Raw genomic sequence first — 26,932 nt, 5'->3', positions numbered from 1 at the left:
CTGCTTATCTGGGTTTAGGAACTCAGTGTGCCATCATACAGATGAGCTGTCAATGACTGACCAGGACCGCCCACTGGACTCCTAAGCCCAGATAAGGAAAAATTTAAATAAATCATCAAAATCGTTTTTCCCACAAACCTACAGTTGTGTGAAAAAGTATTTGCCCCCTTCCTGATTTCTTTGCATGTTTGTCACACTTAAATGTTTCAGATCAACATACAAATGTAAATATTATACAATGACAACACAAGTAATAACAAAATGTAGTTTTTAAATGAAGGACTCTATTATTAAGAAAAAAAGAAATCCAAACCTATAGGGCCCTGCGTGAAAAAGTGATTGCCCCCTAAAACCTAACAACCGGGTGGGCCGCCCTTAGCAGCGATAACTGCAATCAAGCGTTTGCGATAACTGGCAATGAGTATTTTACAACGCTTTGGAGGAATTTTGGCCACTCATCTTTGCAGAATTGTTGTAATTCAGCCACATTGGAGGGTTTCTGAGCATGAACCGCCTTTATAAGGTTATGCCACAGAAGCTCAATCGGAATTAAGGTCAGGACTGTGATTAGGCCACTCCAAAGTCTTAAAGGGAACCTGTCAGCAGGATTGTGCACAGTAACCTATAGACAGTATAAGCTCGGCACTGTTATACTGATACTGATTACAATGATACCTGGTGATGAATTCCATCTTGTGGTTGTTGTAGCATGATCGCATATATAATGTGCATATAATTAATTTGTTTCATGTTATCCTGGTATTCCTAAAAATAAAAAAAAGCCATTTAAAAATGGAGCCGTCCACGCCTGTGCAGTAGCAGCTATTGGTGATCCAATAGCTGCTATTGCGCAGGCGCCGGCTGTGCCCTCTTGGAGGAGGAATTTTTTTCTTGTCTAGCAAGATGGCGCCACCGGTGCCAGCGCAATAGTATCTACCAGATCATCGAGCTGCTACTGCGCGAGCACGGCCGGCGCCATTTTTAAACTGATTTTTTTTTAGGAATATCAGAATAATATGAAATAAATTAATTATAAACATACTATATATGCGGTTATGCTGCACCGCAGGCGCCACCATCAGTGCCTGCCTGCAAAAGGGGTTTTTTTTCTTCTCCAAGATATATACATATATAATATTCATTATGTAAACTAGGGGGCAGATCAGTGAGGGATCTGTGATCTGTCAGAAGCCATACTGGTGAATACCTAATCAGAGCACCACATGAGGACCCCCCCACAGGCCGCCGACGGGCACGGGCATATCATTAACTCAAAACTGAAAATAAAGATTACACAACAACCACAAGACAGATTCCATCACCAGGTATCATTGTAATCGGTATAACGGCGCCGACTTGACACTGTCTGTAGGTTACTGTGCACAATCCTGCTGGCAGGTTTCCTTTAATTTTGTTTTTCTTAAGCCAATTTTGCTTCAGCTTGAGGTCACAAACAGATGGCTGGACATTCTCCTTCAGGATTTTTTGGTAGACAACAAAATTCATGGCTACATTTACTACAGAAAGTCTTCCTGGTCCTGAAGCCGCAACACAGCCCCAGACTGTCACACTACCACCACCATATTTTACTGTTGGGATGTTCTTTTTTTGAAATGCTGTGTTACTTCTATCCCAGATATAATGGGACATACACCTTCGAAAAGTTTAACTATAGTCTCCTCAGTCCACAGAGTATTCTCCCAAAAGTATTGTGTTAGGGTTGGCGGAACGCACAGAATATATATATTAGAAGAAGTCGGTGCGTTCGCAACCCGGGATCCACCGTGCAGGAAAGCACCTGCAGCTAGATATGGCGGTACAATTTAGTAATATAAACAGACTCTGTTACTTCACAGAGTCTGTTAGCAAGGATAACGCTGTGCCCTGTTTGGCTCACAGAGGAACACAGCTACTTAGTAGAGCAGATGGTGGTCATGCAGTCAAATGCAAACATGAAACTCCTCGCCGGAGGTGCCAGCATTCTAGGGGCTTATTTCAGCCGGGTCCCTGAATACACATACAAACATGACCACACTGGCGCTGAGCTTGTACATAAATTGACACTAGCGCATGGCCGTGCGGACATGCACACCTCTTATAGCTGCAGCATGTACAGGACCTTCCTAGAAGGACCAATGAGAGACTGCCACAAACGTTGAACACCTTCAGGACCTTCCTGGAGGACCAATAGGATTTGCTGCAGTACCTGAGCATGTGACCCTTGATCTCCAATGAGAGATCTTACCCTGGGCATGCTCAGAAGGGGAAAAGTAGGACGTCTGCTCGCTGCTGACCAGTACTGGCCACAATGGCAGAAGCTGGAAGGACAGCAGTAACCCTTCGTACAGTGTCAGACTGAGCATGACGCTGGGACCGACACCTCTGCTGAGCAGGCTTCACTGCGGCAGGAGAAGAATGGGAGACCGCAGCGGAGATGGCTCGAGATTCCCCCTGTGCAGAGGCAGGAACTCGACCCCTAACATTTTGGAAATTATCAAGATGTTTTCTTGCAAAACTGAGATGAGCATTTCTGTTCTTATTACTCAGCCATTTTTGCCCAGTCTCTTTCTTATGGTGGAGTCATACATTGACCTTAACTGAGGCCTGCAGTTCTTTGCATGTTGTTGTGGGGTCTTTTGTGACCTCTTGGATGAGTCATCGTACGCTCTTGAGAGTAATTTTGGTCGGCTGGCCACTCCTGGGAAGGTTTACCACTGCTCCTTGTTTTTGCCATTTGTGGATAATGGCTCTCACTGTGGTTCGATGGATTCCCAAAGCTTTAGGAATGGCTTTATAACCTTTTCCAGACTGATAGATCTCAATCACTTTGTTTCTAATTTGTTCCAGAATTTCTTTGGATAGCGGCATGATGTCTAGCTTTTGGGGAAATTTTGGTCTACTTCACTTTATCTGGCATGTCCTATTTAAGTTATTTCTTGATTGAGAGCAGGTACGGCAGTAATTAACACTGGGTGTGACTAGGGAATTTCAACTCAGCTTTCCAAAGATGTGATAAACCAGTGTTAATTTATGCTTTTAGGAGGATGGGGGGGGGGGGAATCACTTTTTCACACCACTGTATATATATTGTCCTGCTCTAGACCTTCCTGCCGGCAGATTGGACATCATACTCAACATGGCAGGTGCACTTTCATGAGTAATAAGAATGGTTTACCTGCTGTATATGGAGATGACCGGTCCCCATGATTATATCTCTCGTTTCAGATATTTGACGGCAGCAGCACTAATAGCAATTTACAGGGAACATTTTGCGGCTCTGATGTCCCAGCACAGTTTGTCTCCAGCACCAACGCTCTCACAGTTTGGTTCGTCAGTGACATGACCGTGGAACTGTCCGGCTTCAATGCTACATATATCACGACTGATAGTGAGTATTATTCTAGCGAATGAGGATTCCGCAGTGAGACCCCTCTATAAGTTGTAAAGCGCTGCGGAATATGTTGGCGCTATATAAATAAAATTATTATTATTATTATTATCATATAATCGGCTTCATAAATGGCTCCATTCTAACAGGGCATTTCAGAGCCCCGTTCAGAAAATCGGTTGGGATTATAGCAGGGGTCCATCACCACAACGGCGCTTCACTCTCCAAGTCCAGTGCTTTTCTTTAACGCAGCTGCTGATGTCCATTACTGTCTGCAGCAATGACGTCACAGGGCTGCAGCCAATCAGTGAGTTCAGCGGCTCGTGCCGTCATCTCACCAGAGCCGCTGAAGTCAGTTATTGGCTGCAGCGCTGTTGACATGTCAGCAGAAAATGACTGTTCTTACCAAGCACAGGAGCTCGGTGCACCATTGCAGTGGCCAAACAATCTTCCCACCTACTGCCCTCTGCTGTCAATCAAAGTAGAGGAGAGGTGTAGATATAAGGAAAACAAGTAGATGGAATGCTGCATGGAACTGCTCGGCCACACCAGGGGTGCACCAAGCGCCTGAGCTTGGCTTGTACAGTCATGTTGTGCTGACAGATTCCTTTCAATGTCAAGTTTTCTTGGAAACTATAAAAGCAGAGGGTATGTGTTAAGAAACAGTGATCTACTCTGTTGTTGTGATCATCCCATTACCTAAAGGATGGAGGAGACTTGTAAGACATATCAGAACATAACAGAGGTTATATACTGTACCGACGGTGCGCATAAAGTGTCCTGACGGTAATTTTCCTCATTACAGTCATATGTGGAGGGATCTACAATGCAACATCGTCTGTGACGACTGCAACATCACCAAATTATCCGAATTCCTACCCACCATTCACAAGCTGTATGTGGACGATTGACTCCCCGGAGAACGAGAATGTGAAAGTCACGATTCAGTCCTTCCAGCTCCAGCCTGGGCTACACTGCTCCAATAACTACCTGGAGGTTAAGGACTCGCCTGTGGTAAGTCGTACGTGTGATTGGCCTCTAGAATAAGCAGGGGTCTCATAAGAAGCCAATAGAAACCGAAGGGTTAATCCACTTCTGCATTAGGTGATCAGTAGCGTAGGTCACATTGAGAATGCAGTCTTATTGTCGGCAGCATGTTATAGAGCAGGTGATGCCGAGCAGATTGAGATATATATATATAAATATTTATTGGGAAAGAGTTAATTTATCTTGTATTTTATTCAGTGAAGTCCTTGCTCTATCATTAGGAGTCCAGTGGGCAGTCCTAATCAGTGATTGATGTCATTAGTGATTAGGACTGCCCATTGGACTCCTAATGATAGAAAATTCAGATTCAAAGGAATAAATTACCAGTTATAGTCCAAATCTCCAGCATACAGTATATCAATGTGCTCCTCTTCTTTTGCTCTATAACATTGCTGATCGAACACCACGTTTAACGTGACAAGTTTCCTTTAAAGCAGTATTCCCATGTCGCACCATTATAGTCTTTGCTAAGATTGGGGCACAATCACAGGAGTCGCAATCTGCGGAGTAAAGCAGTGTGTGGATACAGATCGTCATCACGTACTGTGTGCTTTCCTCGCTCTCGCCTGCAGGGAGACCTCGGACAGCTCCGCAGATATTGCGCCACTGACGCATCTGAAGTCCCGGAGTTTTATTCCTCCGGCCGCACGGTTGTTGTAACCTTTAAGTCGCAGGAATTCACGGCCGGCAATGGGCTGAGCTTCACATATCAAATCTCAAGTAAGCGTCATTCATTTTTTGATCAAATTTTCGCCATTTTCTAGTGTATCATGGACCAGAAATCGATTATTACACAAAGTGGTTGTTTTGGAGAATATTGGACCTTTCTTGTCTTCACAGACTGCAGTCGGGAATACAACCAGTCATTTGGTTACCTAAGAAGCCCCAACTGGCCGGGGAGCTACCCGACCAAGCTGGAATGTGAGATCATCCTGCGAGCTCCGGAGAACCACTCAATATCGCTCTTCTTCCATTCATTTCATCTAGAAGCCATCAGCTCATGTCCTGACTACTTAGAAGTAAGACGTCCTGGGGGGGGATTATTAACAGTTTTGTGCCAGTTATTTTTTCATTAAAAACAAAATTACTTTTTCAAACTTTACAAAAGTGGCGATAAAAGCAGGAGGGGCGGCGGGCCCAGGAGGGGCGGAGCCTAGGAGGGGCTGCGGGCCCAGGTGGGGCGGCGGGCCCGGGAGGAGAGGCGGGCCCAGGAGGGGCGGCGGGCCCAGGAGGGGCAGCGGGCCCAGAAGTGGTGGGCCCAGGAGGGGCGGCGGGCCCAGGAGGAGCGGCGGGCCCAGGAGGGGAGGCGGGCCCAGAAGTGGTTGGCCCAGGAGGGGCGGCGGGCCCAGGAGGGGCGGTGGGCCCAGGAGGAGCGGCGGGCCCAGGAGAAGCGGTGGTCCCAGGAGGGGCAGCGGGCCCAGGAGGGGCGGAGCCTAGGAGGGGCTGCGGGCCCGGGAGGAGAGGCAGGCCCGGGAGGAGCGGTGGGCCTAGGGGGAGCGGCGGGCCCAGGAGGGGCAGCGGGTCCTGGAGGGGCGGCGGGCCCAGGAGGGGTGGTGGGCCCAGGAGGGGTGGCGGGCCCAAGAGGAGAGGCGGGCCCAAGAGGAGCCGTGGGCCCAGGAGGAGCAGCGGGCTCAAGAGGGGCTGCAGGCCCACCATCAGTCAAAAGGAAGAAATGAGCAATTTGCTTCTCCCTGCCCTGTTCGGTGTTCAGTCCGGTCTTTAATGGCAGCCAGTCTTCACTTCAGCTACCGCTTTGCATGGCGCATCTGGCACTTAGTAGGGCCTGCGACTTACGTGATGACATCTGTGCCCATCCGTGTTGGGTAACTGGAGCACGATTTTCTGGTGAACTGGCCACGTTGGATTGGTGTAGTTTATAGATATGTACGGTATTTTGCCGCAGCCTCAAGTTTTTCTCCAAAACCTCATTAGAGATCTCTTACCCGTGTATACACTGAAGGTAGGGACAGGGGTACGTCTATAGGAAAGTCATAGACAAAAGTGACAGCTGAGAAGAGGAGGAGAACGGGGGAATTTCTGTATATCTGTACTCACCTTGTGTGACTAGGAGATGAAGCATATCTATTCATAATACTTCTGGTTTTGCAACTTCTATAGGAAGGATAGAAGGTGCAGATGTTAAAGGGAATCTGTCAGCAGGTTTTTGCTATGTAATTTGAGAGCAGCATGATGTAGAGGCTGAGACCCTGATTCCAGCAATGTGTCACTTACTAGGCTGTGTTTTGCTGTTTCAATATAATCAGTGTTTTATCAGCAGGAGATTATCGTTACAGGACTAGGTGTCTCGTGCCTCCTAATCCAACCCCACCTCCACTACTGATTGGCAACTGTCAATATACAATGCACACAGAAGGGGCGGGGTTATACAAGGCTCAGCATTCAGAGCTCTGCTAGATCTGCAGCAGAGAAAACTATGATTGTATCACAACTGCTGCACTCAGTAAACTAAGTGACACATCACTAGAATCAGGGTCTCTGTCTCTACACCATGCTGCTCTCAATTACATAGAAAAAAAACAGCTGATGGAATCCTTTTCAAAAGAACCTGTCAGAAAAAAATTATAATATTTTCATGCAGCCATAGCAGGGTCAGCACGGTGACTCAGTGGTTAGCACAGCAGCCTTGCAGCGCTGGGGTCCTGGGTTCAAGCCCCATTAAGGACAACATCTGCAAAGAGTTTGTATGTTCTCTCCGTGTTTGCGTGGGTTTCCTCCGGGTTCTCCGGTTTCCTCCCACATTCCAAAGACATACTGATAGGGAATTTAGATTGTGAGCCCCATCGGGGACAGCGATGATAATGTGTGCAAACTGTAAAGCGCTGCGGAATATGTTAGCACTATATAAAAAAAAATAAAGATTATTATCTGCAGGTAAAAACCATGATAACATTTGTGGCCGTCTAATTGGATGGGCGGCTGCAGGGAGAAAGTGAACATTTGTCAGAGCTTTGTGTGGGAGAGTGGAGTCCATCCGGGTTTGTATGTTGGACGGCACCTTCTAGCAATTATTGAAAGTCCTAGCCCTTGTTTGTCAATCGGGTCTTCTAAGGCTACGTTCACATTTGCGTTGTGCGCCGCAGCGTCGGCGCCGCAGCGCACAACGCAAACAAAAACGCGGCAAAACGCACGCTTAAACGCTGCGTTTTGCGCCGCATGCGTCGTTTTTGGCCGCAAGTTGGACGCAAAAAAAATGCAACTTGATGCGTTTCTTGCGTCCAACGCTTGCGGCCATGCGGCGCTAAACGCAGCACAACGCATGTCCATGCGCCCCCATGTTAAATATAGGGGCGCATGACGCATGCGGCGCCGCTGCGGCGCCCGACGCTGCGGCGCTGACCGCAAATGTGAACGTAGCCTTACTAAATACACTTCTCCCATCCCCAGGATAGGTGATAAATGTTGGATTGCTGGGATCCTGCAATGGAACCAACAAATCTGAGAACAGGGGTCCTGGGGGTCCTGAAGACCCCTGTGTGTGAAAGTAGCGATTTGTGTCCATCGTTGTATTAAGTTCCATGAGACAGAGAGAAAGCCGTTCCTCCAGTCCCACAGTGTCACTCCCATAGGAGACACAGGAGATCCATTTTTTCGGAACTTGTTTGGACATTTCCTTTCTAGTTTCATTATAAATGTGTTTCCTTTTTGGAACTTTGCAGGTGAGAAATGGCAGCGCCCGTGACTCCCCGCTACTCCGCAAACATTGTGGAAACAGTCTCCCTGACCCAATATTTCCCAAAAATCATATTCTTCATCTGTTTTTCAAATCCGATGTCATTGCAGCTGGAAATGGATATGAAATTACTTGGACGTCATCTCCGAAGGGTAAATAATGCTGCGGGTGAAGAACTACAAGTATCAGATCGTAACAAAGAAACCAACTACAATATGTGATGATTGCTGGTTCTATCTTCACTCCAAAATGACACAATATGGGAGGGGGGGGTCACTTACTTTTTCATAAGTCAAGTTATAGTTTAACTACATTTCCACCACATAATAATTTAGTTATAAATCATAATATGTTAAGAAATAATAATAATTACCCATTCATAATTATATAATTGGAAAATCATTGCAATAATAATTGGATTATAATAATGAGATAATAATATTAGGCTACGTTCACATTTGCGGTCTGCGCCGCAGCGTTGGGCGCCGCAGCGTCGCCGCATGCGTCATGCGCCCCTATATTTAACATGGGGGCGCATGGACATGCGTCGCACTTGCGTTTTGCGCCGCATGCGTCACTGCGGCGCACGCGTCCGGGCGCAGAGGACGCAGCAAGTTGCATTTTTGCTGCGTCCAAAATCAATGAAAAAAAGGACGCATGCGGCGCAAAACGCAGCGTTGTGCATGCGTTTTGCTGCGTTTTTGTTTGCGTTGCGGCGCCGACGCTGCGGAGCACAACGCAAATGTGAACGTAGCCTTAGCCAATAATTTTAATAATTGGATAATAATTAAATAACAATTTGATACTAATAATTAGGTAATGATAATAATTTGATGATAAGGAAATATTAATAATTAGATAATGATAATATAATAACAAAATAATAATTAGAGGATAATAATGAAATAATAATAATTAGATGGCTTTTATATAATAATAATAATAATAATACAATCTTCCCAGGAATAACAATCATCCCCCATCCACAATGGGGTCTATCTACATAATCATCAATCCCCATATTTTTGAGCCCCAAATCTTTGAAGAAAGAAAAATGGATGAAATGGAAAAAAAAGGAAAATGCAGGATGGGCGAGAAGTCATTTAATGGAAATTCTTACCCCACACCAGTCCCCTAGATACAGTCAGAGCACTGTCCAGACTTTTAAATTCATAATACAGACCCCAAAATATATTCAACCCCCAAAATAAAATGCTGCAGATACTGGTGTGCAGCTGTAGGTGGTGTAACCAATCCAGAAGGGGCAGGCTTTGCCTAAACCCTGTTCAAAAGTGAACTTTCCGCATAAGTAACCATGGTGTCATCTGCAGGTTGCGGAGGGACCTTGTTTGGGGATCACGGCTCATTTACTAGTCCCGAATATCCGCGGAGTTACAGCAACAACACAGACTGTGAATGGACGATAGCGGCTCCTCCAGGGCGGACGGTCGCCATAAGCCTGGCTGCATTTAGTATTGATGATCCAGGAGACTGCCAGAAAAATTATCTCAGATTTTACGATGGCGCGGCCTCCACCTCACCGCTGATGAGAACATTCTGCGGACCGGTAGGTTTTATCTAAAAACATTTGCAAGTTTTTTACTAGAGGCGTGAGCGCCATCTAGTGGCTTCATGGGGCTTTTCAGGTTGGGAATTCTCAACCATTTCGGCACTGGTATTGGAACTGGTATGGGAACAGTAGTAGCCTTTCCAGAGTTCTGTGGCCCAGATCACATGCACTTCAATAGAAGCTGAGCTGCAGAACCAGTTTGGCTCTGTACACTCGTTTCATCCTGCCGCCATTTTTTTTTGCTTTCATTTCTTTCAAGACTTTTATATTTTTCTATCGACATAACCATATGAGAGCTTGTTTTTTTTGCAGTTTTGAATGACGCCATTCATTTTATCATATAATATAATGAGAGACGAGAGAAAAAAAATACAACTAGTGAAAGAATGCAAATTCAACATTGTTTTTTGTAATTCTTTCCTATGGTATCGTTCATTGTGTGATAATAATGACCTGGCAGTGTGATTATTCAGGCCAGTAGGATTGCTGTCATTGCAAATTTATGGAGCTTTTATTTTTTTATATATATATATATATATATATATATATATATATATATATATATATATATATATATATATATATATATATATACATACATATACAGGTCCTTCTCAAAAAATTAGCATATAGTGTTAAATTTCATTATTTACCATAATGTAATGATTACAATTAAACTTTCATATATTATAGATTCATTATCCACCAACTGAAATTTGTCAGGTCTTTTATTGTTTTAATACTGATGATTTTGGCCTACAACTCCTGATAACCCAAAAAACCTGTCTCAATAAATTAGCATATCAAGAAAAGGTTCTCTAAACGACCTATTACCCTAATCTTCTGAATCAACTAATTAACTCTAAACACATGCAAAAGATACCTGAGGCTTTTAAAAACTCCCTGCCTGGTTCATTACTCAAAACCCCCATCATGGGTAAGACTAGCGACCTGACAGATGTCAAGAAGGCCATCATTGACACCCTCAAGCAAGAGGGTAAGACCCAGAAAGAAATTTCTCAACAAATAGGCTGTTCCCAGAGTGCTGTATCAAGGCACCTCAATGGTAAGTCTGTTGGAAGGAAACAATGTGGCAGAAAACGCTGTACAACGAGAAGAGGTGACCGGACCCTGAGGAAGATTGTGGAGAAGGACCGATTCCAGACCTTGGGGAACCTGAGGAAGCAGTGGACTGAGTCTGGTGTGGAAACATCCAGAGCCACCGTGCACAGGCGTGTGCAGGAAATGGGCTACAGGTGCCGCATTCCCCAGGTAAAGCCACTTTTGAACCATAAACAGCGGCAGAAGCGCCTGACCTGGGCTACAGAGAAGCAGCACTGGACTGTTGCTAAGTGGTCCCAAGTACTTTTTTCTGATGAAAGCAAATTTTGCATGTCATTCGGAAATCAAGGTGCCAGAGTCTGGAGGAAGACTGGGGAGAAGGAAATGCCAAAATGCCTGAAGTCCAGTGTCAAGCACCCAGTCAGTGATGGTGTGGGGTGCCATGTCAGCTGCTGGTGTTGGTCCACTGTGTTTCATCAAGGGCAGGGTCAATGCAGCTAGCTATCAGGAGATTTTGGAGCACTTCATGCTTCCTGGCACCTGCTCACAGTGCCAAAACCACTGGTAAATGGTTTACTGACCATGGTATTACTGTGCTCAATTGGCCTGCCAACTCTCCTGACCTGAACCCCATAGAGAATCTGTGGGACATTGTGAAGAGAAAGTTGAGAGACGCAAGACCCAACACTCTGGATGAGCTTAAGGCCGCTATTGAAGCATCCTGGGCCTCCATAACATCTCAGCAGTGTCACAGGCTGATTGCCTCCATGCCACGCCGCATTGAAGCAGTCATTTCTGCCAAAGGATTCCCGACCAAGTATTGAGTGCATAACTGAACATTATTATTTGATGGTTTTTTTGTTTGTTATTAAAAAACACTTTTATTTGATTGGACGGTTGAAATATGCTAATTTATTGAGACAGGTTTTTTGGGTTATCAGGAGTTGTAGGCCAAAATCATCAGTATTAAAACAATAAAAGACCTGACAAATTTCAGTTGGTGGATAATGAATCTATAATATATGAAAGTCTAATTGTAATCATTACATTATGGTAAATAATGAAATTTAACACTATATGCTAATTTTTTGAGAAGGACCTGTGTATATATATATATATGTATATATATATATATATATGTATATATATATATATATATATATATATATATATATATATATATATATTAGTGGTGTAAAAGAAATCCACATTTTGCAAAAAATGTTTTGTGTCGCCATTTTCTGTATCTTTTTTATTTTATTCTCAATGGTGCCGTCTGAGCTTGTTTTTTTTTTTTTTACTAGGCGAGCTGTCGTTTTTGGTACCATTTAGTTTGGGTATATACAATTTTTTTTATTGATTTCAATGATTTATGTGGGGAAAAAACAGTGATTCTTGCTTTTCTTTATAAGATTTATTGTACTGGATTTTTTTTTTGTTGAAAATTTTTAAAATTCTTTTTAATTGCTTTTACTTTAGTGAAATAACCATTTAAGAACAGCTTTTCCTTTGTTTTAAATCCAGGATGGAAACATCGCTTCATTCAGTGCCACGTCCCATCAAGTGTTCATCAAATTCCATGCGGACTATGCGGTAATCCCGTCCTATTTTAGAATTATCTGGAGCTCATAGAAAAGAAAACCGGAAATTCTACTGAAGCACTAGAGCCGTAGAGCGGACGATCCGCCGTCACTACTGTCCAGCGATATCCCCCCCATGTCCGTCTCCAGGACTGGATAATGCACAGTCATGTTGTATTGTTATTCAATATTGTACAATATTTACAAATAAAAATATTTAAATAAAATTAGCTTAAAAGTTGTAAATATACTTTGTGTTTTCGTAGTTTTGGGATTTATACAACTCTTGAGTTTTTCTAAAGGAAAACGCCTTCTTTGAGGAGCATTCAGAGGAGTTTTGCAGTTTTCGAAGACTTTAGGAAGAGTTTTTCGTGAACCTTTCTTACCAGCCTTCTGATTGGACCCTGCTTAGTTTGGAAAGTATTCCACCAAGAGAAGCTTCCTAGTAGTCACATGCACTTTCTTTTTTCCCACCAGGTGATTTTTCAAAACCTGAAAATACCCAAAAGACTGTATGTATGAACAGCTACATGGTTTCATAATGGAAATAAATAGGAGCAGTCGTCCCCTAAGCATTTTTTGAGTGATTTTGCATAGCCTAAGGCTAGATTCACACACCCGTGTGAGTGTAAGGCCACGTTCACACATTCATTTTTTGGGTCAGTATTTTACATCAGTATTTGTAAGCCAAAACCAGGAGTGGGTGATAAATGCAGAAGTGGTGACGTGTTTCTATTATACTTTCCCTCTGGAAAATACTGATCAAAATCTTGCTGTGTAAACGTGACCTTACCATCATTCAGGCATCTGTGATTTTTTTCATGTTCGCAAAAAAAAAGCACAAATTTCATCAGTGTTTTGGATTCTGATTTAGATCAGTTATCAGTGATTCAATAAAAAATGGACAGGTCTCATTGAACACAGACCGAAAAAAAGACATGTGAATAGCATTATAGAACACATACAAATTATAATCTGTCCATTAAAATCACAGGGAGAACATGTATATGATTCGCAGCAGTCTGAATGAGGCCATAGAGTGCTCACGCCAAGTTTTTTTTTCTACTTTTGAATGGAGAATTCAATGAATTCAACTCAGTGTCGGTGGCTGCTGGCCATAAATATTCAATTGCGGAGCTGCTTCATATCCTGATAGTGGCTGCGGCTGGGTGCTGCACCTCCGCCTCCTACTGATTTAATTAAGGGGCATTGGTGGCCGCCGGCACCGAGAACAGCTGATCAGTGGGGGTGTCGGGTCTTGGCCCCCTACCGATCAGACATCGATGACCTAAATGATAAAGTAGTGTATAACCTCTATAAACTCCTCTCAGCTTATTTATGGCCACAGACCACATCCCAACAGAATTTTAATACCATCTAACTGCAGATTAACCCTATATCTGCAGAGCGAGCTACCAATTAAAGTGCCAGGGGCAGGCGCACCAACAACAGACGCTCGCTGCATAATGACTGTAGCCGCTCCGGGCACGCCTCTATGACTGAAAGCCATCGGCTCCTGGGAGGAATAAAATTCATTTTCTTCCATTATCTGTGCTTTCAGTAACATGGCCGGATAGCATTGTAGCAGTTGGAAACATGACCGGTTCCCTTTAAGGCCTTTTCTGAACTGGTCATTAAGGGGTTAACTTACATCAATGATGAGCGGAGTCTCTGTCTATAGCCATTCACTCTACTGTCCCAACCCGATGAAGCCGGTAAGTCAGGGAAACATTTCAGAGGATTGTGTGGAGTGGGAGACATTTGCTATATAGAAAAAAACTTTTTTTTTTTTAAGAAACTTTTTTTTTTGCAACTGGAAATGAGTAATAAATCTATTGATGTTTGTGATCACCGTAATCACGCTGTCCTGCAGAATCACGTGTCCAGGTCATATTAGCACATAATGAACGCTGTTAAAACAAGACCGGCGGCAAAAAAAAAAAAACAATGGCAGAATTGCATTTTTATCATTCCACTTGGATTTTTTTTCTGACTCAGTAAAACTACAACTCGTCTTGCAGAAACCAAGTCCTCAAGGACAGAAAAAAAAGTCATGTAAGAGGAGGACAAGATAAACATACTGGCCTGGCATTAATAGGTTAATAATTCTGAGATGCAATGTCAAAATGCCACAAAATGATCTTCGTGGCTTGTACTTTAATGTATGATCCCCCAAAACCCTTTATGTCAGTGAACACAAATTCTTAAAGGGGAAGGATCCAGATATAAGCAGAAAGTCACAGCCACAGCATCAGGTGTAAAAAAACGCGGGTTCAGACAGAAAACCGACCCGCATCTGGAGCCTCCCGGACACATTACCCGCTGGACGGAAGCAAAACAATCCGCCGCAGTGAAGCACTTCCTCCTCCAGAGCAGCTGCTACATTGTATCCATTACTCTTCTGCGGGGCTGTGATTGGCTGCCGCTGCGTTCTATTGTTTCTGATTGGTTGCAGTCATTAGAACGTTGCTGATCCCGGCGCTCCCATTGGCTGACGCTTCTCCGGCGTTCCACACTCTCTGTACAGCAGTACACGGGGCTCCAGCGGGTGGAATTTGCCTTATTAGGACTGTGAGTAATTTTACAGCCCGGGGCGACTTCCTGTAGGGTGTGTGCGGGAACTCGGGTGTAACTGTGGGGTAGCTTTTCTGTGGATCTACTAAGCAAGGTACAGTGACCCCACAGTTCTGCATCCAGTCTTATAGGATAACTGTATGTTTGGTGGCACTACAACTCCCAGGATGATCAGTAGACGATGTGCTTGCTGGTACTTGTGGTGCTCCAGGATTGGATTTTTGATTTAATGTGATGTTTTATTTTTTATTTAAAGATCAGAATGTCCAAGTCCCTGAAGAAGATTGTGGAGGAGAGCCGGGAGAAGAACATCACCGACATTGACATGTCTGACAGAGGCATCGGTAACATGCTGGACATCCCCGGCCTGTGTGAGTAGCTCTAGGGTGCTGGTCTGATCAGCGCCACCCGCTATTGTATAACCTGCTGTCCGCTGCTCGTCCACCTAGATACAACCCCACGCAGAGAAGAATAAGGGTGTGTTCACACTTAAGTTTTTTAAAATACGTGAGAAGTTAAAAAAACATTTCCCTGATTCATCCAGAGCGGCCTTGCTCATGTCAGTCTTGATGGTTGGGGGTGAAGGCAGAGGCGCCTGCTTCATTAAGAATTAGGTGCGTCTTAAAAGTGACGTAAAAGAGACCGGAGTAATCTGAAGGCCAGACCCTGCCTAGGTGGGCAAAATGTTTGAGTAACCTTCCGTTCTGCAAAAAAAAATTATAACATTTCAAAGTGTTCTGTGACCGATTTCTGACAACCTCTTGGATGAAACGGAGCCTGTGAGTTTTGATTGAGAGTTGGGGAATTTCTGCTCTGAGAACTCGGCAAGAGAACTCCATGTGAACACACCCTGACTGATCCTTAGCAGCCTCCACATTTCATCCAAACCTGTTTCTTTTTCTCGGATGAAATGTGAACGCTGCAGCTGATCAGCGGCGACATTAAGCCCCACCAGATGTTGATGCCGGGAGACTGCAGCATCGGTATTGGAGGTGAATATCGTTTTCTTTTTTAAAACCCCTTAATTTGGGGTTACCTAGCAGTAGACAAGCCCTTTAAGAACACCAGAGATCAAACCCACATGGATCATAAAATAATGACATAATATAACTTTATAATATGGGAATACTCCTTTAAGGCAAGTCAGAAGTTGGCATATTCGTAGGTCCGGTGCTGCGATTGCCACCCTTTTTTTAACTAAAGGGGTTCTACAGTCTTATGATTGTCTAGAATAGCAGCTGATGTGCAGTCCTCAACGGCGTCCATTACACCATGAATGGAGCTGCTCAGTGTTACATCCGGGCGTCGGAGAAACAGATAACAGCTACTTAAGCAATTGTTACCATCCACCTCTCGTGTCTCCCCTTTTCCCCATAGATTGTAAGCTTGCGAGCAGGGCCCTCATTCCTCCTGGTATCTGTTTTGATCTGTGATTATTGTTATGCTGTAATGTCTATTGTATGTACAAGTCCCCTCTATAATATAAAGCGCTGCGGATAAGGTTGGCGCTATATAAATAAAATTATTATTATTATTATTATTAGGCTACTTTCACACATCAGGTTTTTGCCGTCAGGCACAATCCGTCCAATTTAAAAAAAAAAAAACTGATCCGTTTTATGTTTTGTTTTTTTCTGCCGGATCCGTTTTTTTTCTCATAGAGTTGTATTAGCGCCAGAATGCACCTGATGGCCTGACGTTTCTTCCTTTTTTTTGCCGGATCCGTCAAAAATTAGTTTTCCGGAGGCCGGAGAAAAACGTCCAGAGGAACGTTTTTTCTGTCCAGCGGAAAACCGCACCGCAACTGATCCGGCGAAAAACGTATGAAACGTGAGGTGAAATTACCGAATCCGGCGACCGAATCCAGTTTTTTACACAAATCATGCATTTTCCATTCTGGAATCTCTGTTAATTAAAGGGGATGTCTCATGTTCATTAATGGTTAAAATTGCAAAGTCTTTGTAAGAACAAGCAACTTTGGAATTTCCCCTTTATTGAAAATCCTTTTAAAACCTAATAGTCACTGCTTGTCTCCACCTTAGGCCGGGGTCACACTTGTGAGTGCAATGCGAGAACCTCGCGCATCAATACTCGGGACCGGAGCGTGTGGCTGCCGGTATTTCTATACCGAGTGTCGGTGGCAGTCCTGGTTATTGATGCGAGTTTCTCGCATTGCACTCGCAAGTGTGACCCCGGCCTTAGACTTCCTAGGCAAGGAGCTCGCACGCTATTTGCCACTCACCTTACAAGTGCAGTTCTTTATCTGGTTGGATCTGGTCGGCTTATGTGTCCCCACACTCCTGCGATTGGAGAACGTACAGTTCAGACCACTGGTACAATTGTGCCATCGACCCAAACTTTCAGGAGTGCGCTGACCTACGGCTGGCGGCCAACAAGAAAACTGTGATTTACTTCCTTGGGTCCACATCTGCATCTCCGCCGCTGCCCCAGGCTACGCTGTGTGGCTGCAGCGGTGACGTCACGTCAGCAGCCAATCACTGAGCAGCACCGATGTAGAAGGCGTGAGCCGCTAAGCTCAGTGTTTGGCTGCAGCTCTGTCAACATGATGCCAAAGCTGCATCCAAACAATGGAGATCGAAGCAACAGTGGAGACACAGCTCTGGACTGGGGAGGGTGAGTAAAGCGCAGTTTATATTACAACTAACTGAGCAAATGGCGAAAAGTTTTCTGATTTGGAACAACCAATTAAAGTATAAAGCTTCCTACAGGCAACAATAATGCCAAAATAATAATATATATTCACCCTCCATACCCCAAATGCTCTCTGCAGGTATATTGTTAACATTGGCTGCAGACATCATGGCTTATATACCACTGCAGTCAATCACTGGCCTCAACGGTATTAGGCTTGAGACGGCTGAGGTCATTGATTGGGTGCAGCGGTCATGTGATGTCTGCAGTCTTGTCCCTTATTCTATTCACTCCCCTACCATATTCTCTTTTGCTGTCCACTGCCTGTTACCAAGTATAATCCACCTCCAGCAGAAATGCAGAGAGGGATTCCATTTTGTTTGACTACTTGATGTTTTGACCCATTTCTCTTGATTATTGTATGATATATTGCAACACATTTCTGGTCCTCATGGCTCCGTCTTTTCTTTTCCAGTCTCGCTGTCGCACATCACCCAGCTGATTCTCAGCCACAACAAGCTGACCAGTAAGTACCATAGCGTAATTCATTACATGGTGTTGGCTCGTACTCTGAGATTTACTAGGGTCTACTAGAAAACTCTCTGGTGTCTTGTGTTTTGCACATATCAGACTTTTGGGGTGTAGCAGCAGGAAGACCTGACAGTATACTATAGAGCATGGGGTCCTAGTTCAGTCCAAGACCTTTACAGACATGTGGTTACTTATTCACTTCTGTTGTCTCATTAAAGGCAAAACTTATGTTTAGAGACCCCTGTTCAGTGACATAACTAGAGACCGATGGGCCCCGGTGCAAGATTTGGACCGCCCCTCCCACCACACCGCCGCTTGTGGGTCAGTTGTATCTGCCCTTATTGTGCTCTAAATCCTACTGTACCAGTTGCACGCCCTCCCCCATTATTACAATTTTCGGACTAACACGCTAGGTTGCCAAACGAAGAGATGGAGAAAGTGACTAAAATTACAATGCTTTATTAATAATAGTTAAAAAATCAAAATGCATGTTTAAAACAATGTGGTAAAGTACAAGAGCGCCCTAACTATGGCGGACGCTGGATTGTGTTGAAAAATATGACATATTAGAATCTCATACCATATAGCTTACCAGATATACTTCAAGTCAAGTGACCTACTAAGAAGAATTATAGGCATACACCGTGCATCAGCTGCCAGGCTAAATGAAGGCTATACTAGCATGCAATCATAAGTAAGGTAAACAGTACATATTACCAGAGTAATGTTGCAGTGATAAAGATTGCAGCCGCACAAAAGTCACAGCGTCCCACCTCACCCTAACGCACGTTTCGCATCCAGCTTCTTCCGGGGGCAGCTGATTCACGGTGTATGCCTATAATCAGAGAGTGAGCTAGATCCAGTGGGGGAGGGAAGACAGTGCATGGTATGAGGGGATTGGGAGATAATTTCCTGGTCGATATGGTCAATTTTTTCTTTGAAATAGTTGGCCAGATCATCAGCCCTGAAGTTTTGTGGCTTACCCTCCTTGTGGAGTGTGTCAATGACTGCCTTCTAGACATCTGTCACGTTAGCAGTCTTCCCCATGATTGTGGAGCTACTGAAACAAACTAAGGGACCTTTCTAAACTCTTAGGAAGCCTTTGCAGGTGTTTTTTGCTATTCTAATTTACTGAGATAATGACTTTTGGGTTTTCCTTGGCTGTAAGCCATAATCGTCAACATTAACAGAAATAAACACTTGAAATAGATCCCTCTTTTCACTTTTTGTGTTGAAGAACTGAAATAAATTAACTTTTAATTTTATTCTAATTTAGTGAGAAGCTGTTGTATTTGGTTGTGCTACCAATGTCCAACCAATGGTGACGCCACTGGTCTGGAGAGTGAAGGAATCTGGGCTTTATAACTTGACCCTGGTCCTATTTTAGTTTCTCCACATGGCTCTTTAGATGTAGCCATAACTTGGAGGTTGGACGGGTATGGCGGTGTCTGTGTGGTGTTGATGAAATCCCTTTACTTTAGTATTATTGCCTTTTGAATTGAGGAAGTTGTGGGTATGAACAAGTTATTTTGAAAGCTGCTGTTAGTCCTCCACCGTTACTGGTACTCATTGGTCTTGTACTTACATTAAAGGGACTCGGTCAGCAAAGACTGACTGTTCAAACCAAGTATAGGCCCTCGGGGCATCACGGTAGGGCCAAACATTTAACTTCACCTTCTCACCTGTTTGGTTTCCATCTATCTCATTACTTCTCTGGCTCTATAAAGCCAAAGCTGTCAATCAAGAAAGGATTGGGGGTGGAGGTAGTGGGAAGGTGTATTTAAAATGACTGACCCCACCATACAGCACTGAGTGCGTGGACTTAGTTTTCTATCTACTGGCTAACACGGTACCAAGATATATATCTTTCCTGGACTTAGTTTGAACAGTCATTCTGTATCGATCACATGTATAGTGCCATGGAATAAATGGTGCTATGATAATAATAATAGTGCATTTTAAAGGAACTATGGGTAGAATTGGAATGTAATAGATCTATTGTTTGTGTTACTCCACAGCACTTGTATTATTCACATATAGCTTTACTGCAGCACACACACATATACACAACACTGCTGCATATATACAGAAGTCTGCTACATACGCACAGCTTTGCTATACATGCAGTTGTGCTACATGAACACACACAAACGCAGCTCTACTACATTCGTGTGTGCGCACTCACACCCACAACTCTTCTACATCGATGCACTCAGCTCAACTACATCAACACCCACACAGCTCAGCTAGGTATACACATACATGAGTTGCCCGCCTGGGCTGTGGGGTACTCTGCACCGGGTCCGGTCGCGGTTAAAGGGGATGTCACGGTGGCTGCGACCCGGTCCGTGGCCCTGGGCGCCCAATTAAAGGGAAAGGTCTTTTAAGGGGAATTGTGAATAAAGTCTATTGTTCGTGACGCCACCTGTGGTTTTCGGTCAGTAGGGACCAACGCCGCTTAAAAGGGGTCCTCTGGGGCGATGGTATGGCGGCTGGGTGGTGACGCTTTCCACAGGTGAAGCGGGGTCCCCAGGGCTCCTAGGGTGAGGGCGGCAATGATGGTGTATGCCGATAAATAACAAAGGACACCGTATGATAGTCTTTACCTAGTTTACTGATGGTAGCAGTCCATCCCAGTCCAGGGTACCAGGTACAGGTGTCGCGGTGGCCCGGCCAGCCTGGAGGCAATAGATGAATCCCATTATCCAGTTGAGGTCCCTGAGCCTTTCCTTCTAACGCTGGTTTGTGAGGTCCCCGCTGCCTGGCAAGGTACCCCTCTTTTTCCCTGTCCTGGGACAGGTACCTGTATGGCGGGCAGCTTGAGCCGTTTTACAGGGTTTCTATCATGATCCGGACTCTTCAGGTGCTGCTGCGTATATAGGTGTGGTGTGGGCAAATCACATAGAGTTCTTGGCCCTCCGGTTCTGTCGTGCGTCCTGGAGAGCGACACGACCTCGGGCTCTCGGTGCCCGGTTGCTGCGTTCTGGCTCTGAGGGTGCCCGGTCACAGTTCCCCTCTGAGCCCTTTATCTCTCTTCTGCTCCTTCCCTCAATAGCTCCACCACATTCAACCCTTCAGGTTATCTCTCTTTCCAGAGGCTGCAGCTCCCACGTGGCTGCTCGGCCTCTGTCTGTTCCAGATGTCCTTCTCCTATGTCTCCCTCCTGGAGACTAACTCTCTCCTCCTCCAGACCAGGATGCCTTGGAATGTGTTGTGTGCGGGTGCCTTACCTTGTAAAGAGAATCCTTGCCTCCAAGCATGATATTACCCTCCCCGAAAGGAAGACAACATCACTGTAACAACAACCGGTCACCTGGGGTGACACACACACACACACACACACACACACACACACACACACACACACACACACACACACACACACACACACACACACACACACACACACACACCCCTACATATCCCTACATATCAACATACAGTTGTGCTCAAAAGTTTACATACCCTGGCAGGATTTTTGCTTTCTTGGCCTTTTTTCAGAGAATATGAATGATAACACCAAAACTTTTTTTCTACTCGTAGTTGGGTGACACAATTTATTGTCAAACTACTGTTTTCTCTTTTGAAATAAAAAAACACAAAGCCAAGTCGACCTGTCATTGGCTACAGCACAACAAAGTGAAGGTTCTGGAGTGGCCATCTCAGTCTCCTGACCTCAACATCATTGAGCCACTCTGGGGAGATCACAAGAGCGCAGTTCATGCTAGACAGCCTAGGAATTTACAGGAACTGGAGGCTTTTTGCCAAGAAGAGTGGGCAGCTTTACCATCTGAGAAAATAAAGAGCCTCATCCACAACTACCACAAAAGACTTCAATCTGCCATTGATGTTAGAGCAGGCAATACACGGTGTTAAGAAATGGAGTTTGTGAACTTTTGATCAGGGTCATTTGGATGTTTTGGGTTGTCATTATAGTTTAAAAAGAGAAAAGACAGTAATTTGACAATAAATGGCTTCACCCAACCACTAACCATGAGTGGAGAAAAAGTTTTGGTGTTATTATTCATATTCTCTGAAAAAAGGCCAAGAAGGCAAAAATTCTGCTGGGATATAACAATAATAACTAGATGGGTATTTCCTGAAGGAACTACAGATAGTGCTTTGGAATGGTACCCGGGCTGCCCCTGCAAGACTTTCACACTTCAGGGTTGAGGATTTGGTGGGCAGGGGTCCGATTTGGTGGGCGGGTCACTTTAAGAGCTGATATTATCTGGCGAAACTGTGTCCTAGTGGGGTCATGTACAGTTCGTAGGCGTTGGCATAGGTGAGTATGTAGTGTTTTTTTTTTTTTTACTTTTACAATGGTAACCAGGGTAAATATCGGGTAACTAAGCGCGGCCCTGCACTTAGTAACCCGATGTTTACCCGGGTGCTGCAGGGGGACTTTCGGCATCGTTGAAGACAGTTTCAACGATGCCGAAGTCTTTCCCCTGATCGTTGGTCGCTGGAGAGAGCTGTCTGTGTGACAGCTCCCCAGCGACCACACAACGACTTACCAACGATCACGATCGCTGGTCGTGATCGTTGGTAAGTCGCTTAGTGTAACGGTACCTTTAGGGGCACTTCCGTCTGTTTGTCTCTGTCTGTCTGTCTGTCTGTCACGGATATCTCAAGTCGCTCCCTACTCCCCTGCAGTCAGTGCCACCTCCATACTGCCCCCCCCCCCAGACAGCACCCGCCGCCCACATAGCGTTTTAGCAGTCCGTTAAACCGACTGCGTTACACCGTGGCATAACGCGATGTAGCGCAGTCTGTTAACGCTGCTATTAACCCTGTGTGATGAACTTTCTACTATTGATGCTGCCTATGCAGCATCAATAGTAAAAAGATAATAATGTTAAAATGTTAAAAATAATTAAAAAAAAAAATAAAAAAAAATGGTGCTATTCTCATTCTCCGGCGTCCGCCAGCTTCCGTTCCCAGAGATGCATTGCGAAATTACCCAGAGACTGCTAAGTCATCTGGGTAATTTCGCAATGCATCACTTTGAACGCAAGCTGGCAGCAGCCTCGCCACTCGTGCGCATCCGTGGACGCCGGAGGGTGAGGATATAACTATTTTTTATTTTAATTCTTTTTTTTTTTTTTTTAACAGGGATATGGTGCCCACACTGCTGTATACTACGTGGGCAGTGTTATATACTGCATGGGCTGTGTTATATACTACGTGGCTGCTGTATACTACGTGGCTGCTGTATACTACGTGGCTGCTATATACTGCGTGGGCTGTGCTATATACTGCGTGGGCTGTGCTATATACTGCGTGGGCTGTGCTATATACTACATACTACGTGGCTGTGCTATATACTACGTGGCTGTACTATATCCTGCACCCCGACATCCAGCGCCCCGAACCCCGACATCCTGCGACCAATCAGCGACAGAGGCAGTCCAGCCGCGAATTGACGCGGGTTTTAAACCACGCTTCGCTGATTGGTCACGGCCAGCCGGGTACAACCAATCAGCGATATTGAAGCGGTATTTAAATAGCGCTTCGGTCATTGGTCGTGAACGGCCGGCCGTGACCAATCAGCGACAGGCGCAGTCTGGCCGCGAATTAGCACCAGATTTGAACCACGCTTCGCTGATCGGCCAGCCGGGCGCGACCAATTAGCGATATTGGTGCGTAATTTAACCCCCACTCACAGCGCTACATACATACATACATACATACATACTCTAGAATACCCGATGCGTTAGAATCAGGCCACCATCTAGTGATGTAATAATTATCTAAAACAAAAAAATAAGACAGGTGATAATAAAATCATATAAAAAAAAAAAAGGATAATATTAAAACTACGAAAATAAAATCCAAACCCAGTTTGTTCCCTTAAGGTCTTAAGAATAAAAAAAAGTCCTCCAGGTTTTCTCAGGCCGCCGTCCCTCCTGTCATAGACCTTCTTATTGTTTTTCTGTGGCTCGCTTTGCCAGCGCCTGCTCTCCACCTGTCGGGAGACATTACGTAAGCTGCCATTGTGCTTGTTCCTGGATGTCCAGGTTCACATTAACAGAGATTCAGACATTTTTGACCTAATCCTATAAAGTGCATTAATTAACTGTCTGTGCGGATGACGCTGTCCGTGACTTGATCCTTCCTGGCGGAGGCGAGTGCACTGTTATTCTAAGGTCAAATTAGCATCTCTCCTCTTGATTTGTGGCATTTAAGCGCACGCATGTTTGTCCCTGTTTGTCTGGTTTTGGCATAAATACGTCCACTTGACGGTAAGACGATAGGTGCGTGGAGTTCTGATCCGGTGGGGAATTCTGGGAAATCTCCTGCTTGACGTGACCAAAGACACAAGGGGATAAAAATAATTTTTCTCACTAATTCATTGTGTCCATGGAGTCAGCAATTAGTAAAATACATTGTCACTCATCAGACTGTACAGTAATGGCCGCTGATTGCCATGTCGTGTGAAATTCTGGCTGTTCGCGCTCGGCAGTCACCATTTATACCTGATCTGCTATATATTTCCTTCTTTCTTCTTGTGCTAAAAATTGCGCAGCCAATTAATAGAAGGAAAGTCGTTATCAGGAGCTTGTCTTGATGGAGGTTTTTCCTGGCCTCCTATATTGAGGCTGCAGAGATCATTGTACTACCCAGAGGTAACCATGCTCATTAGTCCCGCAGCTAATAGACTAAACGTATGGTAAAGATATACCATGAAAGGGGAAACAATCCCTCATGATCAGATTCTATTGCTAGGTATCACTAAATCTTTACCCTGCAGCTACTGCTGCCAGTACTTGCAAAAATAAGTTGTCCATTCTGGCTCCAAAGTGGCCCCCAACATATCATCTGTATGCCCTAATAGAGCATGTTGATAAGGGGTTCATGAAATGAGCTAAACCCTTTTAAAATCAGCAACAAGCAGAATGATTTTTAGCTTAACAAAAAGAAATAAATAAAATTTTGTTCCTCTAAGGCAGTACTATTGTGATCTACATAGCCCCACCCCCGAGCAGCCAGTTTGCATGTCATTTACTATTGGCTGTTCATAAAGATTATCATTTACAATAAACCTAAACATCTTTTCACTTTGCTTCCTACATTCCCTCTGCCAATTTATCTTTTTTAAAATTTGTGTGTACATTTTGTTACCTTTGTAATTGTTTTGGAACTATTTGGGGATTATTAAAAGTTATCACAAAAGGTGAATGTGAATAATTTGAAATTTCAACATTTCCCCCCCCCCCCCCAAAATAAATAATGTTTATTCTGTTGTGCAGTTTGTTACAGTTCTGAGCTTTCTAAATATGTGTACCTGTGCATAATATAAATACATTTATATTTAATTATATTCATACATTAAGAACATTTTTTTCAAATCATGTCTATTGGATTTTGTGTGGCTTTATGATTAGAGACTTTTTAATTTTGGGGACTTTTTATATTTGCTGAAATTTTTTTGCAACCGTAACTTACGGTAATTGCTGCAATGGACAGGACAACTAATTGTGGAGATTGATAAGCCAAGCCCGGCATGTCAGAGTGAGGAGACTTATAAGCCATTCGTGCTCCTCTAGAAAATTAAATATGAAAATTGTCTCTTCAGAGAGGAAGACGACTTAAACTCTAGTGCCACTTAGTGGAAGCGATTCTTAAAGTAATCATTGACTCTTTTAACGAGCCTTGTCATGTGACTTAGGTTAAAAGCCAAACCAAAATCTCAATTTGCAGACACATGTTTCGGGGTGTCTCAAAGTATGAGATCTGATTTGGCTAGGTGAGAGGCTCTGTACTGGGGTCTAAGGGGTAATGTTTCTCCTTGTGGAGAATGACAAGCCAAGCCTGGCATGTCAGAGTGAGGAGACATATAAGCCATTCATGCACCTCTGGGAAATTAAATACGAAAATTGTCTCTCCAGAGAGGAAGAAGACTACCACTGTAGTGCATGGTGCAAAGAGTGAAATCCGTAGCCAGTCTGAATCAAAATTGTGCTGTTAAACTGCATCCACCCCAACCAGGATGAGAATTTTGACAGTGGCTAATTTGAAGGGGTTGTGCAGATATGATATTGATGAGCTTTCATAGATCTATTAATAAAAAGCTTTTATTCTGTATGAGACGCTTCTTGCTCCATGCCGTACATGCAAAACTTTGAAGAGACAATTTGCATATCAAGGGTTAAAATACATGCCTTTCTGATCTGGGTTTGTCACAAGTTTCTGATCTTTGCACTGTGATTAGTTTTCAGTAGGGGGCACTGTTGCGCTAAAGTTTTCATAGATAAATGAGGGGAAAAAAAACTTTAAAGCAATGTTGAAACTGCTTCAGAGCATAAGAATAGTAATGTATAATAACAAATTCTGCAATATTACTGGCTGGTTACTCATCTCGCACTGACCAAGTGACATGTTTGTTATCAATAATAAGTAAACTTAACACAAAAACAGATTTTTTTTTTTTAATCTATAGAATTGTAACTCGTACTTATTTATTGGGGCATCTGAATGGTGTTGAGGGTCACGCCTTTTAGTTTTTGTAGATTTCTCTTTTGTTTTTCAGATTAATAACTGATGACATATTCCTAGGATATGATTTCTGCTTAGGCTGCCATCACACTAGCAGTATTTGGTCAGTATTTTACATCAGTATTTGTAAGGCAAAACCAGGAGTGGGTGATAAATGCAAAAGTGGAGCATATGTTTCTATTATACTTTTCCTCTAATTGTTCCACTCCTGGTTTTGGCTTACAAATACTGATATAAAATACTGACCAAATACTGCTAGTGTGAAGGCAGCCTTATAATGACAGTGTCCTCAATCTCTGGGAACTCTTCCGATCCTGGGAAAGTAGCCCCTTCGTTAT

General features: G+C 44.0%; 2 protein-coding genes across 3 annotated transcripts in view; both read left to right on the top strand.

Moving 5' to 3' along the window:
* CUBN (cubilin) overlaps positions 1-12,526 on the top strand; it is a 247,056-nt gene extending 234,530 nt beyond the window's left edge. Inside the window, exons 60-66 of the mRNA XM_077268299.1 lie at positions 3,226-3,388; positions 4,194-4,402; positions 5,008-5,155; positions 5,276-5,454; positions 8,113-8,278; positions 9,458-9,693; positions 12,283-12,526. Of these exons, the coding sequence (XP_077124414.1) occupies positions 3,226-3,388; positions 4,194-4,402; positions 5,008-5,155; positions 5,276-5,454; positions 8,113-8,278; positions 9,458-9,693; positions 12,283-12,390 (1,209 nt within the window). The 3' untranslated portion in view covers positions 12,391-12,526. The remainder of the gene's footprint in view (positions 1-3,225; positions 3,389-4,193; positions 4,403-5,007; positions 5,156-5,275; positions 5,455-8,112; positions 8,279-9,457; positions 9,694-12,282) is intronic.
* Positions 12,527-14,734: 2,208 nt separating this feature from the next.
* RSU1 (Ras suppressor protein 1) overlaps positions 14,735-26,932 on the top strand; it is a 119,997-nt gene continuing 107,799 nt past the window's right edge. Inside the window, exons 1-3 of one of the 2 annotated variants that reach the window (XM_077268298.1) lie at positions 14,735-14,909; positions 15,169-15,283; positions 18,040-18,090. In XM_077268298.1, the coding sequence (XP_077124413.1) occupies positions 15,175-15,283; positions 18,040-18,090 (160 nt within the window). In that variant the 5' untranslated portion in view covers positions 14,735-14,909; positions 15,169-15,174. Of the gene's footprint in view, positions 15,007-15,168; positions 15,284-18,039; positions 18,091-26,932 lie in introns of both variants that reach the window. The other variant, XM_077268297.1, reaches the window with a different exon arrangement.

Source organism: Ranitomeya variabilis, chromosome 6 (genome assembly GCF_051348905.1).
Source record: "Ranitomeya variabilis isolate aRanVar5 chromosome 6, aRanVar5.hap1, whole genome shotgun sequence".
In the NCBI taxonomy this organism is placed as follows: domain Eukaryota; kingdom Metazoa; phylum Chordata; class Amphibia; order Anura; family Dendrobatidae; genus Ranitomeya; species Ranitomeya variabilis.
The sequence above is the reverse complement of the archived record's forward strand: the minus strand, read 5'-3'. Positions and strand labels throughout refer to the sequence as shown.